The sequence below is a fragment of the Python bivittatus genome, unplaced genomic scaffold (assembly GCF_059951505.1).
Source record: "Python bivittatus isolate LINGU-HERP-01145 unplaced genomic scaffold, Pbiv_v1 ctg000610_np1212, whole genome shotgun sequence".
Lineage (NCBI taxonomy): Eukaryota > Metazoa > Chordata > Lepidosauria > Squamata > Pythonidae > Python > Python bivittatus.
Genome location: NW_028277088.1, coordinates 23,181,384 through 23,200,717, shown reverse-complemented (window position 1 = coordinate 23,200,717; position 19,334 = coordinate 23,181,384). Strand labels below are relative to the sequence as shown.

The 19,334-nt window shown below is 37.2% G+C and overlaps 1 protein-coding gene across 7 annotated transcripts in view; it reads left to right on the top strand.

The window, feature by feature from the left end:
- Nucleotides 1–19,334, top strand: part of CALCR (calcitonin receptor) — a 136,260-nt gene that overhangs the window by 96,445 nt on the left and 20,481 nt on the right. For all 7 annotated transcript variants that reach the window (XM_088150587.1, XM_088150584.1, XM_088150586.1 and 4 more), the window contains 4 exons: nucleotides 10,810–10,963; nucleotides 17,496–17,556; nucleotides 17,644–17,710; nucleotides 18,313–18,531. In XM_088150587.1, the coding sequence (XP_088006713.1) occupies nucleotides 10,810–10,963; nucleotides 17,496–17,556; nucleotides 17,644–17,710; nucleotides 18,313–18,531 (501 nt within the window). The remainder of the gene's footprint in view (nucleotides 1–10,809; nucleotides 10,964–17,495; nucleotides 17,557–17,643; nucleotides 17,711–18,312; nucleotides 18,532–19,334) is intronic.

The window sequence follows — 19,334 nt, the reverse complement described above, 5'->3', positions numbered from 1 at the left end:
TTATTAATCTTCCACTTATGTTACATTAACAATCCCAATTTGGTAATAGGTTCGAGATTATTCTAACTCAAGACTTTTGGGGCCCACAGAAGGGTTTGAGACCTCAGTTGTGCATCTCTTGTCACTTTCATATGTTGGTTCTTCTAAAAGCCAGAGTAATGAGGAAATTGATGCAATTGCCCTTAAAATATACAACAGAGAATCAATGGCTCTTATTTGGTTGTTCAAGATTTTTTTAAAAATGAAATATTTGGCCTAATAATAAATAAGCTGCTGGATATAATCTATGGAAGGAGGAGGAGGAGGAGGAGGAAGAGATGCAATCACTTCAGTTATGGTTTGAAATCAAAGCCTCCACTGAGTCAGAACTGATCTATTAGCTCAGGAATACCAAACACCTTGTTTTGAAAAATTTCTTGTTGTGACAGCATCTGTCAAGAGTCAAATAAGTGAGCATAAGAGGGCTTTTACTCTCATCTTTTTTTGTATGTGGAGCTTAATTTCTTTTCTAGGGCAATCATTTTCTTTGCTCCTACGCCTCCCCATAAAATAATCCCCATGGGTAGGCAATTGCCATCAGAGAAGGAACTTGATTTCAGATTTCCTATTAGAAATATAATGCAGTATTATTTCATTAGAACCTTGCCATCATTTGTATACTTCAGCTGGAATGCAATCTCCAGAATATATTGTCTGGAAAAATACAGAGAACACATACAGTAGTTGCTTGCATTGTGCTTTCCCATTATTCTTTTATTTATGTATTTATTACAACCATTTGTGTATCATTGTCAGATTAGTTTTGGGTGGGAAACTGTCATGGAATTCCAAGGCTCTAGACTAGAACACCATACCAGAAAGATGAAAAAACATCTCAGAAGAAGACAATGGCAAGAAAATTGCATGGACATGACCATGAAGTTGCAGGAGCAACTCAGTGGAGACTTGTCTTAGTTTATATGAATAATTTAAAAAACAGATCAAAACTTCATTTTCCTTCCCCTACTTGGCTAGCACATGTTGCTACATTCCTATTAGCACATCTATGATTACTTGTTCTTTGTGATTATATCAGTTCTTTCCTTTGCAAATCTATCATTTGTCAAGATCAGAAGCATCATGCCTGTAAATTTAAGTTATTGGGCAACAGCTGGAAAAGGTTATAATTCTTATAGAGGAGTGTGTTTGGTGAGCTGCAATAGAGAAAAGACTAATAAGACCAATGCTCTTTTTGTCTGATCAAGCAAAGTTGTTTTCATGGAGGTCATAAAGATGTCACACTCTACTGTTCTAATGGTTCTTGTATATTACTGATAATGTTTCAAAAGCTAGGAAACAGGCACCTTGATATGAATAAAAAGGGAATTAGATCATTGATCTTAAGAAGAAATCTTGACTGTCCATGTTCTGTTGGAAACAAATTGAAGTGAATGGCTCAACATTTGAAAATACATAGTGGCATTATGAGCAGGTATACTATGTCCTCACAGAAATCTGGTTTACACATGCTTAATTGGAGAAAAAAGCTTTTTTATTTAAAACTATGGAGACTTTGGAATTTAAGCTGGACTCTAAGGGTTGTGATCTGTGAACCAGAGCAAATTTAGCTGGCCCAAGCTGAATGCAACTTTGTTTTACTCTAAATTGCCTTCTCCAAACAAAATATCTCAATATCCTCAATCTGAATGTTAGCAAAACTTGCAAACCCTCAAGCTATTTTCAGTGTTAAGAGATGTAGCAAATTTTCTGTCATTATGTTACACCCACAGAACCATTTGTTTTTTGAAAAGTGACCAGAATTGTAAGGCATTCACAAAGTTATTCATTAAGTGCTATCCAAGATCCACGTACTTGAATATTGGCCCTGTAACAAACATCTCCAGATTGCACATCCAACTGACTGTGGTTGTTTAGTTCAGCTGCAGTTTAAGCCCTAATCAACATAAGCAGCAGAATGAGCTGGTGGATTCTGAGAACTTAAGAGTAGATATCCCCAGCTGAGACTGCTGGCTTTATCATTCTCCTCTATAATAAGCTTTATGCAATTAAGAACCAACATACCAAGGGAAAATGTTCTTTGTGGACATCCCTACTGTGTCCCTCTTCTGACTACACAGTCAGCTTTCTACTGTCCCACTAGCCAAGAAGGCATGAACAGTGGTGTGCGTAGAAAGATTCTAGTCTTCCAAATTGGCAAAGGTTTCTCTCTCTCTCTTGGTGGGATACCAATTAGAAGGAGCGTATTACTCCACCATGTTCAGCTTCTCTTTATTTGTTGTGTTTCCTCCCTCTGAAAAACTGCTTCCTCTCCTCTGCTTCCATGTCCTACCAGCATGTTTTTGCTTTCTACATCAGCATTTAGGAAATTCTGGTCACTTCCTAAAGCAGCTATGGACTCTAGTACCCTTCATGCTGAGAATACAGTCCACCCAAATACCTCCCAGCCAACAAGTTCTTACTGTGTTTCATTCCAATGGCAGGTAGATTATTTTTGTTTGTTTCTTATTGAATAAGGTTTGCAGTGTAAAACGGTTAACTGATGGGAAATAGCGGAACTATTGAGGGCAATTTCAAGGCTATCCTTTATTTCCCTCAGCTTTTCTCCATTCACAGTTCAACTTCTAAGTGGGTACTTTCTCTCTCTCTCATTTTCCCTTTCCATACCCAAAAGAGCGAGAAAAATGACCAACTGCAGTTGCTTTTTTTCTGGAGGCTGATTAAGAATGAAACAAGTTTATCCAGTAAAAGGGAGGTGCTATTGGGAATAAAAGAAACCCAGAGAAATTTCAGGAGAAAGACAAATCTAGATTTATGCCATGCTGGGTGAATTGCCACGGAATTAGGGCAATGTTTAATTATCAGAACCAGACCTGTGGATGGCTCAGTGCCATCTGTATTATTTGCCCTTCTTAATTTGTCAGATAGAAATCTGTTTATTATACTTCTAACCTGTTGAATAACCAAAGCCCCCTGAGCAAATCATAGTGTTCCTAAAAATATGAAAAGTTACAAAAACCTTTATTTTTTTAAAAAAAGTGTAACAATGCAATTAATAAAAGTGAAAAAAAAAAGATATAGAACATACAAAATAATCTCCTACCCCACCATAGAGCACTGTTTGGATATTAAGCCTAGATACAATCTGTAAATCCCTGATACTGTATTAAAAATGTGATATTCAATCTATAGATAGAAATAATTTTGAAATGTCCCTTTTGCTATTATAAACCCTTTTGCCTTCATTCTTTCCTTATTCAACTGTTTGTATAGAATCCAAATAGTTCTGTGTTAAAAGTCCTATGAATCCACAATGTACAGTCTTCTAGCTGTTGTTAAATCACAATTCCCAGGAGTCCTAGCTAGCATGATCAATAGTGAAGATGCTGGGAGATATAATGCTGCAGTTATAGAAATTGCATAAATAAATAAATAAAACAATACAGCCACACACTGTGCACCTATTCAATAGAACAAAGAGCAATCCTGTAAATTGATTTTTGTTGAATAAAGGCTTCCTTCCATATTGGTTTCATCATACAAGATACATAGTTTGTACTGGATTACCTGTGGCAATCAACATTTATTCTGCATTCTGATATTCCAGTACACATAAACATTTTAATTAGACCCTTCTCTACACAATTATCTTTGGATAATAACTGTATTCTATAACCTTCCCAACTAAATGTTCTTCAGATGTTTTGGGTCACCATTGTCCATTTTTGTTGGAAACTATTGGAGCTGTAGTCCAACATATCTAGATGACATCAGGTTAAAGAAAGCGCCTATGTTGCATCCAGTGATGGTGAATGAAGCCAGCTCACCATGAAAGCCTGGTTCTGTTTACATCACTGGCTATTGGGCAATCGCAATAGCAATCATTCTGCCCACTTTTAAACTTTAATTATAGCTATAATCTGTTTATATTATACATAAATGCAGTTTGTATTTTCTTTGAGATTCTAAGAACTCCATCTTCAAAGAATTGTAACTCATTTTCGAAAAGTTGGCAAAAGAAATTATCTACAAAGGATTTATACTAGCAAATATTAAAATTATTCAGTTGGTATATTTAAATATTAGCTGGACACACACCATTACCTCGGCCTCAGTTTATATAAGGTCAGGACATACTTGCAATGAAAGCGATGGATCTTATATCTAGCTTGACTTATTGCTGCTTTCAAATTTAGCATCAAATTACTTTGCTTGGACTGTACAGCAGAATCAGTGCCTTATAGTCTGGGCAAAATCCACAAAAAACTAAACATCTACGTCTCATGATTTTCAACAGGAGAATTATTCTATATGTGATTATAATGCAGTGCACTGCATTATATTTACGTAGGGGGAAAAAAACAAATAAGATTTGCATCCTATGGGTGATTGGGATTTGAATGTAGAGTTCCCACTGAAATTTTTGTAATTGAAAAGGGAATAAACTTTGATTGAAGTGAGAAAGTACAAAAGAGTGTGTCTGCTTTTCCAAAAATATAGTTATATGTGTTAGAGATTAACTGCCCAAATAGCTTTGTTTTGTTTCTTAATGAAGCAAAACATGATGAAGTAACCTAAATTCCAATGTTTTTTCAGTACTGAGTTTGTATTAAGTCCTGATTTACATGGGAGCATGTGAAACAGCCAACATATTTTCAGAAGCATCTAGATGATTATAGTAACAGCTGTCAGAACCAACAGCAGCTGACAACCATGAAGAGCTCCTTTCCAGCCAATAAAAAATTACCATCCACTGGAACCAATAACATATTTGCATTTATTCCCAAAACATTTTCATTGTGATTTTCTTGTTCTTTTCTGCTCTTAGAAGAAGATATGTTCTCCCGATAATTCAAGGTATTGTCAGTGGGAGGGTTGGAAGGGGACCTGAATGCCTCTGATTCTGCTACTGCAGTCAGATGGAGACCTCCACGCACATTTTGACAGAATGAAAGAAGCTGATGTATGAACTTAATCCAGACAACCTAATTAATATAAAATTAACTTTGAACCATTTCTGTATAAACAAAAAATGCTACAAATGTTTAAAATTTGTAAACTGGGTTTACAAACTGTAAATTTACTGGGTTCTGAATAATGTGTCTTTAATGCTGTTCATTTTGATATAGTGCTGAGACTGAGCTCTTCATGCTATCCTTTTCTGCTGTATTATCAAATTGATGAGATGTGGCTTTAAGCACTAACCAATCTCATCCCTTATTGCTTGTCTAAAAGCTTTCCCAGACCTATTATACATCAAGAGACTAAGCTTCTCAAAAAGCCATAAATTGAACCGGATGCATGGGAATTAACTCCGAAGTTGGCTGCTGAATTTAAATCCAAACTCAACAGAGATTAAGCATTTCTGTTTGAGCACAGAAAAACTGGTTATGTTTAGGAAATGTTGTATTATGGGAAAGCTAATAAAATTAAGTACCCCAGAAATCTACCATATTGATACAAAAAACCCTAAAAATTCTGGAATTGACATAAGAGGCCAACACATGGAAATTATTAGAAGAAAACATATATAATTTCCATGTGTTGGCCTCTTATGTCAATTCCTGATTCAATGTACAGTGTGTGTGTGTGTATATATATACACACACACTGTACATTGAGTCAGGAATCCAAATACCTCACACTGAGTTCATGTAACACTATAGACTATAATGTAGTTGATTTTGTTTGTTGTTGAATGAAGCCAGTTGTGTTAAGCCATAAAATATGATCTACAGTGTATGAATACAGTAATTTGGGCTTATCAAAGAAACCATGGTAACCCAAACCATAGTTTGACCAAATGAGTGAAGCAAGTCAATATTTCACAAGTAGAGATTATAATCTTAAAGCACATTTCTTTAATTTGTCATTCCCTTGGTGAGTTGGAAGTTTGGAAGCTGCAGTTATAATACATTTAGAGGTTACTATGAGAAAGATTGTCCAGAAGAGTATAGGCAACAAATCTGAATAAATAATGCGAGCTAAGCAATTAAATAAAAAAGCCTGAGATTACAAGGCAACTGGTCTCAACATTTAATTGAACAGGCAGATCAGTTTCAGTCTGAACATTCTTGGAGGAGACACGCTTTAAGATATGAATTATGATCCAACTGTGTTTAGAGAATCCCTACCATGTAGATGTTACTTTGCCAGACGAGAATATAAGCACATACGAAGTTCAGTGAGTGACACTTTGCCCAGCCTAGACACCCTCACAGGACTGCTAAGAGACTAAGGTGCCTCAATGCATGGCCACCTTCGTAAACTCAGTGGAGGAAGATACACATTTGATTAACAATAATTTGTTAACATCTTTTTCTATGCTTTCTCATGTATTCACATATGCTGTAGGTAGATCGGCTGTATTCTTCCTCCTATTTGCTTTACTGTATTCACTGAGTGGATTCGCCTGCCTGCCTTTCTTTTCATGATTCTTAAGTCACTGTTCTTAAGCGGATACAGAAGGCACAGTTTTCTCCAAATTAGGGAATTTAGCCTCTCTTCCCATCATTCATCTATAATTTTAAACTGGCTCATTAAAGTGTAAATAGCTAACTCTGACTTTCATACTGAAAGTGCCAAAACATCACAGACAAAAACTGGGTTTGCATATCATTGCTAAACAATAGTTTGTCTAATTACAATTTATTAGGCAAAAACTAGTCCATTTATACAACATACAAAGCTATCAACCATAATTTAGAAAACTACAATGGCTGGATTCACATCACAGTCCAAGCCAAAGCCAAGCAAGCTGTGTTATGGCTTAGCTGATGTATTGACTTTCCTATTGTTATACTTCATATTTTTCTAAAACAAGTTTGGCCATGTGGATGTTTCATACAGTATTAGTAGTCCTTCTGTTTTTTATCAGAAATCTTTTACAAGTAGTCCTCATTGAGCGGCCACAATTGGGACTGGTAACTCAATCGTTAAGCAAAGTAGCCGCTAAGTAAAACTGCAGTTGTCCTTACGATCTTACCCCAGCTTTCCTTTGCTTTACAGACCTGTGAAGGTTGTAAATGCAAGGATTGGTTGCAAAGTTACTTTTTCATCACCATCGTAATGGCAAACGGTCACTATATGAGGCAGTTGCTAAATGAGGCTACCTGTATAGGCCAGCAGGAACCCATTTCATCTGCTCCATAGTTCTGTTTTTAGAATCCAAAGCTGAACTAGCGAAGGTGTTCTTGGTATGTCTTTTCTTTTAACACAGAATACTGTGCAAGAGAAAAGAAACATGCAAGACTTCAGTCATTTCATGCAGACACCATGTTCTCTCGTTAATAGATGTATAAAATGCAGCAGCACATTTTGAGATAACCACATAATATTTATAGACAGATGACAAGGTCTTTTTAGAACATCTTTCTTTTAACTTTTCTTTAGAGCAGCTTAATAAAATGTCAATAAAATAAAGGAACTCTTAATTTTCTTCTGGAAGGCAGTCTTCACAGAAATGTTTACTGGTGATTTTTTAGACATAGGCATGCTTTGATTAAACAAAATTCCATCATGACCAGAGAGCAATATGTCCATCAATCACTGCAATATTCAACAGGCCATGAGGATCAATACAAACAGGAAAAAGTTATCTCAAATACCGCTGAACAGCTTATTTAGCATACAATGAAACTAATAGAACCTACTGATACTTTACAACAGTAATTTAGGAGGAAATGGTATATTAATGAACATATCAGCCAGTGTATAAGGAACATGCAGGTGCTGTTTTTGTGAGAGATTGTGGGGATGCTGGGAAAGAAATGGAAGAGAATGTAGACATTAATAACCAGAAGATAGCAGGTGAGTCAATTGATGGCTTATTTAGATAAATGGCAATTTACCTCAGATGGGAAGAAATCTAGGAAGAAGCATTTCAGCCACTCAAAGAGACTCTGCCTTTATTAATTTACTATACATTAAGGAGGGCAAGTATTACAATTTCCAAGAGGCTATATTGCCGCCATTACATTATCTACTAATGTATCTATACTGAAATCTGTGTGGTTCTTGCATCCTTGATCTTGCCCACCTGGTGGGGCTTGACAGTGTTCTTCAGACATGTTTTGTTCTTGGCTTCCAATTCCTGACATGTTTGAGAGAGGCAAGTTAGGAGTCTTAGTGAGTACACCTATTACAAAAGAAGTTGTGGGTGGATAGGACAATCCATATGAGAATAATCAAGCAGTGTGCATCAACAATCTTTGAACATTCCTATTCATTATATGCTGTAAATATCAATCCACTATTTGACTGCAAAAATTATACAGAACAAGTGTTAGCATCCTCAGGAGCAGCAGAGGACATCAGTGGATATGATCTTTTTTTTTTTTTTCCACATGGAAATAAAGCCAGTAAGTTTCTCCAAAGGATCACCGAGGTACAGGGCAGGTGTTTAATCTAATGCAGGAAGCCAAATCCACGGACTTGAATTAAATTAAAATGGAAGCATATTAGAAGGCCTGTTTTTCAAGTCTGATTTAAGGGTTAAATATAATGTAATGCCATTGTGGACTTATAGCTTTGCTGGCCTTGCCAGAACAAAAGCAGTGCATTCACTCAAAAATGTTCCTATTATCCACCAAAAGTAGAATTAAATCAAGATATGGAAACCTGCCTCATAAGAAAATGAGTATAATAAATAATTAAAATTTGTCTTTTGTGAATGTCATATTACTCAACCTTTCTAAAGTTTCAGAACAGAAAATAGGCCTGAAAGCTCATTCCTGATGAGTCCCACCCTGTCTACAAATATTTATGACCGAGAAAAAATAACGATTTATGGCTGAGAAAAAAATAATGACAGTGCCTAGGATTGTTTCAGAAAATAATGGGACCTTCCTTCATACTACATGGACAGCATTTTGTTACTTCATTTTTTAGAAAGTGTGGAAAAATAATTATGAACATAAATTCAGTTCATTAAAGTTGTAGTTGTAGGAGCAATATAATGAGGATGCAGATATAAATAGAGAATAATGTATTCATTTTTAATTTACCAGAAGTATGTAATCATATTGATAAAGTGTTATTTTGAGGAAGAGCCTGCATCTTCCTATCTAAATGAGAGTCCAGTAAATATTGTCCTACACACATTCTCTATTTTATTGGACAACCAGAGTTGACAATGAGGGGATATCCTTTGGAAAGACTACGTAATATGGAATATGAGAAGGGGTAGTAGTTGGTACTTGTGCAATTTGCAAGTTTGGAAGAATTGTCATCTTGCAACACTACTGGTAAACATTCCAACCTCCCCTGCTTCCAAATCCTGTTAGAGCAGACCTGAGGGTATCTAGTCTAGTGACCTGTTTCCTGGTATCCATCCAGATGGGAAGCCGATTAACATTAGTTTTCCCTTGTCTTCTTAGAATTAGCATATCTATTATGACTAGCTGCTAAAGATAGCCACATCTTCCATAAATTTGTCCAGTCCCAATTTTAAAGCCATCTAAACTTAGATATCACTGCCATATCTTCAGGTAGCACATTCCACAGTTTAATTGTGTACCATGTGAAAAAGTTGCTCCTTTTGTCTGACCTGATGTTTCCAATATTCTATTTAATCATGTCACTATGAAAGAGTAGAAAGAATTCTCCATTGTTGCTCGAGATGACCTAAAATCAGGCAGTGATCAGCATTATAAAGATATTTGATAGGTTCCTTTACTTAGTGATCTAAGCTGCCTAAGTGATGTTGCATGTTGTCCTGGATCCAGCATGAGAAAGTTTTAGAGGTGTTTTGCCCACCAGAAAAAATTATTCTGAAAGCATCTCCAGCAATAAAGCATTTTCTTTGATTGCAAAATGTTCTAGAATTGCTGTATATAACCCTTACTCAACCTAGTGCCTACCTCCAGATGAGCTGTAACTAGAAGTTTTAACATTTTCAGCCAGGAATTCTAATAGCAATTTTATTGTAGTAGGTGAACATATAGTCTGACGTAGTATAATGCAGTGTTCTCTAAGTTTGAATATACTGTATTTAGAATACCATTGTGTTATGGATATATTTTACCAGGAGACTTCAGGGAAGTAATTTTTTTGTTAACATGAATTGATGTGTTAGATTTATATTCTGCTTTTCCTCCAGTACTTCCAAGCAATGTATATAGCACTCCCTATTGCAATTTTTCTCCACTACAAACACCTCGTGAAGTAGGTTGGGGTGAGAGAATGGCTGGCCCAAGTCACCTAGTGAGTTTCTGTTGCTGAAGTGGATTAGAACCTGGTTCTCCTTGGTCCTGGTCCAATATCTGAACAACTATATGTCATTGGCTTTCTTGGCAATAACATGGAAATCTTCAATTATTGCCCACTTTCCTTGATATTGAAATCTGCAGTTTCATGAAACTGAATCTCAGTAGCCAGCAAAGTTTTTAAAAAGAGTCTGTTTTGGAAATGCATTCTAGCTATATAGTCCCACCTAATGCTTATTATAGTACAGAGGAAGGATTAAGAAAACCAGATTGGTGTGGACTAGTGAAGGATTCAGGTAGTGTAGTTCCAGAATTTGTTGAACTCTGCATCTGCTTGTTAGTTCTGTATCACAGGAGAAAATATCTGAAGTGTGGGTTGCTGACTGTAATGTTTGACATGTTGGTTGATTCCATAAAGGCCTAATTTAGGGGACAAATATACTCAATATGTCTGATATATTTGAAATTCGAAGGTGTTGGCAGATGCTGAAGGGTACAAATTAATACAAGAGCGGGAAAATCTTGTGAAACTCAATGATGATGCTTCCTTATTCAGTTGTGTACATTGTTATCTGCTCCACATCTATCTGCTGCTTTTCTCTGACAGGTAAGCTGCAAAGTGCTTCAGTTTTTTCACCAATATACAATGGGCTGTAACTACTTCTGGATGCTTTGTGAAGGAATATATCTTCATACGCTGATTGTGGTGGCAGTATTTGCTGAAGAACAGCGCTTGCACTGGTATTACCTCCTGGGCTGGGGTATGTGGTCTTTTTCCCCCCTCAGTTCCTAAAACATTTCCAGTCATGTATTTCCTTTTGTTACAGGGTTTTTTTTAAAAAAATTGGCACTTTGATTCATGCAAACATGGAATGTCCACAAAAAAGGACAGCTCTTATATGTTATTAGGCAAAAAATGTATAACTTTTTGTATAAATGAATGAGAACCACTGTGGCAGAATGGAATGGTATAGTGGCTAAGGTACTAAGACTGGAGAGACCCAGGTTCTAGTCTTCCCCTACACATGTAAGCCAGCTGGATGACTTTGGGCCGGTTGCTCTCTCTCAGCTCTAGACTGTCTTGATTTGGAATCATCATCATCACTGAAGTCAAGAAGGAGGTTAGTAGTGAATACATCATGAGAATGAAGAAGTTCTTAAAGTCCAAACTCAGTAGTGGACCTGTACCATCAAGGCAATTAACACCTGGGCAATTCCAATCATTAGATACACAGCTGGAATAGTGGACTGGACTCAAGCAGAACTAGAAGCCCTGGAGAGGAAGACCAGAAAAATAATGACAATGAATCATGTCCTTGTCCATGCAGCAACATTGACAGACTCTACTTACCAAGGAGCATAGGTGGGCATGGAATGTTGCAAGTACACCAGACAGTTGAAGAAGAAAAAAGGGCATTGGAAGTATATCTGACGGACAGTGAAGAAGATGCACTGAAGCTAGTACACCACAAAGGCTTACTGAATACCTAAGAGACCAAACTGGCCTACAAGAAAGACCAAATGAAGAAGAGAAAAGAGACATGGCAAGGCTAAGTATTACGTGGCCAGTACACAAAAAAACTAGCAGGCAAAGCAGATAACAACAAGACCTGGCAATGGCTAAGAGCAGGAAAGTTGAAGAAGGAGACAGAGGGGGTAATTCTGGCTGCCCAAGACCAAGCCTTAAGAACAAATGCATGTAAAGCCAGAATCAAGAAGACAGCAACAGACAGCAAATGCCGCCTCTGCAAAGAAGCTGAAGAAATAGTGGACCACCTAGTTAGCTGCTGCAAGAAGATTGCACAGACTGACTACAAACAACAGCATGACAAAGTAGCAACAATGGTGCATTGGAATAACTGCAAGAAATACCATTTGCCTGCAAGCAAGAACTGGTGGGACCACAAAACAGACAAAGTAATAGAAAATGAAAAGCTAAAGTGCTCTGGGGGTTTAGAATTCAAACAGACAAGCACCTGCCACATAACACCCCAGACTTAACAATTGTTGATAAGAAAGACAAAAAAGTCTGAATAGTGGACATTGTAATACCTGGAGACAGCAGAATAGAAGAAAAAGAAGAACAGAATAGAATACAAAGACCTGCAAATAGAATGATTGTGGCAAAAGAAAGCAAAGATAGTACCAATAGTAATAGGCACCTTGGGTGCAATCCTAAAATATCTGGAGCACCACTTGAAGACCATCAACAGTGACAAAATCACCATCAGTCAATTGCAAAAGGCGGCTTTACCTGGAACAGCTTACATCCTGCAACAATACCTTTAACACCATCAAACAACATCTGCCTATCCCAGGTCCTTGGGAAGGACTTGATAGGTGGATAAAAATGCTGAATCCAGTCTATCATCTGGCTGACTGTGCGACCAACAATAATAAATATAAAAAGCCACAAAAGAGTATGGAAGACATTCTTCATGCAATCTGTACAGTAGTGTTTTTTTTAATGCTAGAGTTCATATTGTTTTATCTTTTGCATAATGCATGGTAGTAGAAGTTTACAGTGCACAGACATGTTTGAGAGATCTATAAATATCAGTCACTCAAGAACCTGGCGCAATTTGTTACATAGGCTTCTCTGAGAGTCCTGCTTTTCTCACTCCCCCCTTGCATATTCTGTGGAGACAGTAAGTTTGGGGGTTTGGGGGATAAAATTATTCCTCTTGGTTCAAAGCAATTGTAATGATTTTTCTGTATGTTTCAGGAGCACATTATAATAATCGTAATACCTAATAATATAGGTGATCTCAAAAAGTGATTTATGATAGGTATGAGTAATGGGCAGCTATGATTAGTTGCCTTCCCAAATGTTCCCAGAATGCTACAGTATTTGCAAAGAGTCATGTTTAGGACAGTGGAGAAAACAAGCAATGGATATAGAACATTCTCCTAGTCCAGCACCCCATCACCTTAGCTCTCATGATTGTGTGTGTGTGTGTGTCCATGTGTATTGAATAATGTTATAGCCTTAATGACTGGATTAATGTTAGTTATAATGAACATTATGCCCATGAATTTAACATGAATTGATATCTATGAGAATGCCAACCAAGGAATGAACTAAGTAATCTTCCTGCTTTTTATTATATTTAAATGTTAAAAAATGAAAATATCTGGCCATATTTCTGCCTTCCATTTTTTATTTAATCTTTGTCATACTGAGTTATATTTGTCACCGTAGATATAAAATCACTCATCTGCAGCAAGAAAGCAACAATATCAATACATGACTCTGAAATTACAACTGATTGCAGGAAAATCTCTCTCTCTCTCTCTCTCTCTCTCTCTCTCTCTCTCTCTCTCTCTCTCTCTCTCTCTCTCTCTCTCGCAATCTGAATATAGACTGCTTCCCTAAGATTTTCAGATGTCAGTTCCATATTACCAGCACTGTTGTCATGTCACAAGCATGAATGTAACAGAATGTTCATGTTTTGGAAATTTGGATGCAAACCGTCAGCTAAAAACTGCACAACTATTCCTTAAAAGATCAAAAGTAAACCCTAAAACTCTGGTTTTAAAAGGCTCACAGTGCAATTTTAGACAAACTATTGAGAAGCAAAATGAAACAATTAATGGGGTTTCCTTCCAAGTAATAACATGTTATGAACACATCTAAATAAAATGAAAAAACTTTTTATTATGATCATTTGGAAAATAAAGTGTTTATATAGTCTCCATTCTCAGATGAGCTCACCTGTGATTGCTGGTTTTCAGCACCAGCAGTATCATTAGAAAGAGTAAAGCAAATGGTTAATTATTTTAATTATTATTTTACTTTTCCTGCCAGGGAGAGTTCTAGTGAAGCCTACTAGTAATTTGACTGGTCTTGGGTTTTCTTGACCTTTGGTTTGGGTGATTAAGGAGCATCACACTTCATACATTCGACATCGTTATACAAGTGACATCTCACCATTGCAAGCTGAAAGATAGCTGGGGATCAAGAAACACTCCCAAACTGCACAGCTGCTGTTTTTGTGGGCATGCACTTCTCTGGACTGCCTTTCTCTCTCCACATACCATGTTCACATCTTTAAGATGTGCAGGCTGAAGAAAAATCCATACAAATTAGATAGCAGTCTTTAAGGTTGCCTCACAGTGGTTTGCCCCAACCCTGGAGTCCAACTCAAGATAAATTTGATGGCTCACATTTATTCAAGAAATGTACCTCAACCAAACCAGTGGTTTTATCATATAAAGTGCTGTTTGGTCCATTTGTACTCCTTCAAATATGTGAATCTACTTAATTTAACAGGGATTTGCCAAAAACATGTTAAAGCAAAATACATCATGAAAATAATTGTCTGTGGTATCAGTCTTAATTTCACAGCACATTTCCATCAGTGCTTACATCTCTTGTACAGATAGGGCTTGTTCATTTTCAGTAAGAGCCATCTGAAAAGCAAGATAAAATACTGAAGATAGGCCTAAGGTTTCTTGATGAACTATGGAAATTTGCAGTCAAATTCCCTCCAGCTTGTAAAGAATACAGTATTTACAGTGAAAAAGAAAATACACCCTCTTTGAGTTCTATTTTTTTACATATCAGGACATAATAAAAATCATCTGGTCCTTAGCAGTTCTCAAAAGTAGGTAAATACAGCTTCAGATGAACAACAACACATGACATATTACACCATGTTGTCATTTATTTTACAAAAAGAAAGCCAAAGTGGAGAAGCCATGTGTGAAAAACTAAGTACACCTTATGATTCAATCGCTTGTAGAACCAACTTTAGCAGCAATAACTTGAAGTAATAGTTTTCTGTATGACTTTATCAGTCTCTCACATCATTGTGGAGGAATTTTGGCCCACTCTTCGTTACAACATTGCTTCAGTTCATTGAGGTTTCCAGGCATTTGTTTATGCACAGCTCTCTTGAGGTCCCACCACAGCATTTCAATCGGGTTGAAGTCTGGACTTTAACTGGGCCATTGCAACACCTTGATTCTTTTCTTTTTCAGCCATTCTGTTGTAGATTTGCTGCTGTGTTTGGGATCATTGTCCTGTTGAATGACCCAATGTTGGCCAAGCTTTAGCTGTCAGACAGATGGCCTCACATTTGACTCCAGAATACTTTGGTATACAGAGGAGTTCATGGTCGACTCAGTGACTGCAAGGTGCCCAGGTCCTGTGGCTGCAAAACAAGCCCAAATCATCACCCCTCCACCACCGTGCTTGACGGTTGGTATGAGATATTTGTGCTGATATGCTGTGTTTGGTTTTCACCAAATATGGCACTGTGCATGATGGCGAAACATCTCCACTTTGGTCTTGTCTGTCCAAAGGACAGTGTTCCAATAGTCTTGTGATTTGTTCAGATACAACTTTGCAAACCAAAGCTGTGCTGCCATGTTCTTTTTAGAGAAAAGAGGCTTTCTCCTAGCAACCCTTCCAAACAAACCATACTTGTTCAATCTTGTTCTAATTGTACTGTCATGAACTTTAACATTTAACATGCTAACTGAGGCCTGTAGAGTCTGAGATGTAACTCTTGGATTTTTTGCAATTTCTCTGAGTATTGCACGGTCTGACCTTGGAGTAAATTTGCTGGGACATCCACTCCTGGGAAGATTGGCAACAGTCTTGAATGTTTTCCACTTGTGAATAATCTTCCTCACTGTAGAATGATGGACTTTAAATTGTTTGGAATTTTATAAAATGGCATTATAACCCCTCCCAGATTGATGGGCAGCAACAATTGCTTCTCTAAGATAACTGCTGATGTCTTGACTCTTTAGCATTGTGTTAACACACACCTCAATGCTTGAGACAAGCAAACTCCTAAAACTTCAGCTTTTATAGAGGTAGTCACACTTGCTGATGATCAATTGATCACAGGCATTTGATTAGCAGCACCTGGCTGCTACTTAGCCTCTTCATACCTATGGAAGCAGTAAGGGTGTACTTAGTTTTTCACACATGGCTTCTCCATTTTGGCTTTCTTTTTGTAAAATAAATGATGACATGGTGTAATATAGGTTAAAGGGATGCAGTGGCGCAGGGCTTAATGACGCTGGAGTTTGCCAGTCAGAAATGGTCAACACTCCAGCGGTTCGGGCCTGGCTCTGCGGGACGGAGTGAGCTCCCATCACGCGTCCCAGCTTCTGCTCACCCAGCAGTTCGAAAGCTATTCCATCAGCGAGTAGATAAATGGGGACTCCTGTTTAGACGGGAGGAACTGGTGGTGCTGCGCGGGGGAGCGAAATATGGGGGATCGATGCAAGCGGCGAGGAAGATCTATGGAGGAGGAAAAGCCCGGATGACCCCCTAGCGACCACTGCTGATCACATAGTATAATATATATAGCACTGTAGATTTGTAATTGTAAGAATTGTTAGTCACTGTTAGGATTATATACTTTGTGAGCCGCCCAGAGTTCCCCATTGGGGGGAGATGGGCGGAGAATAAATCGAATGTATAAATAAATAAAAAATGTCATGTGTTGTTCATCTGAGGTTGTATTTACTACTTTTGAGAACTGCTAAGGACCAGATGATTTTTATTATTATTATGTCCTGATACGTAAAACCATAGAACTCAAAGAGGGTATACTTTCTTTTTCACACAACTGTAGTTGCATAAAAAATATATTAAAGGGGAATCTTTGTTGTCAAGTGGGAAAGCATGCACTTATACGCATGCAGGAGACCCTTTGCTCAATCTCTTGACTTCCCTAGTAAAGACTAATTCCACAGCAGATAAGTGCCACTATCAGTTGGAGTGGATCTGGGGTCACTATCATATTACCCACCAAGCTCACTGCCTTGACTTTTTTTTTTCAGGAAAAACTGATTTAGTCCTAAATTAAGATTATGAAAGTCAAAGTTTAAATCCCTATCTAGCTGCATAATTCATTTTATGATTTCAGTCGATCATCATATCTGCTTAACTTTCAATACAGGATTTTTGTGATAAGAAAAAGGAACAACTTTTGCCACCTTGAGCTAGTAGAGCAATGGCAGGATGTAAATGTATATACAGCAATCCAGATTGAGACTGCATGCTAGAAAAACTAATCCTAACAATAACAGCAGTTTAAAAATGGAACCAATTACTAAATTCCCCTTCACTGGATCTGTTCAGGTAGAGGCTGGATAATCATCTGTTGGAGATGCTTTGATCTGAATTCCTGCACAGAGCACATTGTTGGCTTTTATGGTTTAAACATTCCCTTCCAACTCTGTATCTCTCTGATGTACATATATAGACATACACATGCACATAATCCAATCCAAAATATTATGAAATCTAATGTATATGATTTATTCTAGGTTTTCCTTTAGTGCCAGCATCAATTCATGCTGTGGCAAGAGCCAAATATTTCAACGATAAGTGAGTATTGTGGGTGCTTTTTATAAAGCTAAATTAGTATTTGTTAAAAATATATAATTTCATTTATTTATTTATTTTTTCTTCCAGATGTTGGATTAGTGTCGACACTCATTTGCTATACATTGTTCATGGGCCTGTAATGGCGGCTTTATTGGTGAGAATTTTATTTGCTATTTTATTGTGAGTTCACCACTATACTAATTCTGCCACACTTATTTGTTCTTACTGAGGTTTTTTGTGCCATGTTTCAGCACAGCATTCAAGACAGCTAAATGTTTTATAAAAATATCCTCCAATCCCATGGTTCCTTGAAGTCCTTAGGACTTGAGAAACATTATCTTGACTTGAGGCAGGTCTCTGTTTTCACAGGTAGAGAAACAAACTTGTTGCTAGAAGTCTATCAATAACATGGCACCATGGTCCAATGTCTGGAACTTGAAATGAGTGGGAATTTTTCTGGGAGTTGAAGTCCAATCATCTTAAAGTGGCCAAGTTTGGACAACACTGCTGTAGAGAGAGATAGACAGACAGACAGACATGTTGATTGCATGTGTCCTCTTTTCTAGTGTGGTTTACAAATATGTTTTCAAACTTCCATAGTTAATTTTAATTTTATGTTTCCTTGTTATGAGCTAAATTCCCCATTGTCTGCACATGAAAATGAGAGCCATGTTTTCTTTATATTGGAATATTCTTGTGTCTTTATCTTTATTCTATGTTTTTATAATGATAAAAATAACACATTTGTTTTTGCAGGTCAATTTTTTCTTTTTGCTCAACATTGTACGAGTTCTCGTTACAAAACTGAGAGACACCCATCGGGCTGAGTCCAATATGTACATGAAAGCTGTCAGAGCCACTTTAATTCTTGTGCCCTTATTAGGTATCCAGTTTGTCATTATTCCCTGGAGGCCAGAAAATAAACTTGCTGGAGAAATATATGATTACATCATGCATATTTTAATGCACTATCAGGTATGGGTTTCTGACTGTGTTTTTTGGTGATGCTGGTAGGTTTCATTTGACAGAAGAATATTTTCCCAGGAAACACAGCTGGCTTCAGATAATGAATTAGTGCCACTAAAGTCAATGAGAGTAAGTCAGCTTTACACCAGATTAGTTGATTTGCGGGTTATTTTCCAAATAAAAAATCCACACATAAAATATGTGAGATAACTTAGAGTGTGGTCTTATGCATATTGACTTGGGGGGGAAAGGGAGTGATATAAATTCTGAGTAAATGTGGATAGAATCATATGGAAGATGATGTGAGGTACCATTTTAGATCTCTGCTTTATGTTTGAATGTTCCTGTAGAAATACTGCCTCACACAAAAGAAAGAATATGCAGGAACTTACAGTATGTAGGGAAAACTAACTTAAAGAGGACAAATGTATACCCCTTCTTCCTGGCAAGTAACTACCTCCCTGTCTAACTGCCTGGGTGATGAATTTAATATTCTCATCTAAAAAAAAAACATTCTTGGGAGGAACGAATATTTGTATTTGCAAATCTGAAGGAGAGCAGAAAAATGTGGAGTGGTATGGCAAATTTAGTTTGAATGAGAATGGGGATTGTCAGTAGGTATACAATCATTTGGCATTGCATAGGTGCTTTTCCCAACTCCATGGGAAGAAGACTACTTTGGCTAAAAGCCAATGAATTCAATGCACATATTTCTGCTAGTCTAAGGAGATACTACTCAATTATGGATAGTCCATTGGTCATCCTGAGACTTCTTCGTATACCTTTCCCAGCATTCCTCACTCATAGGGACC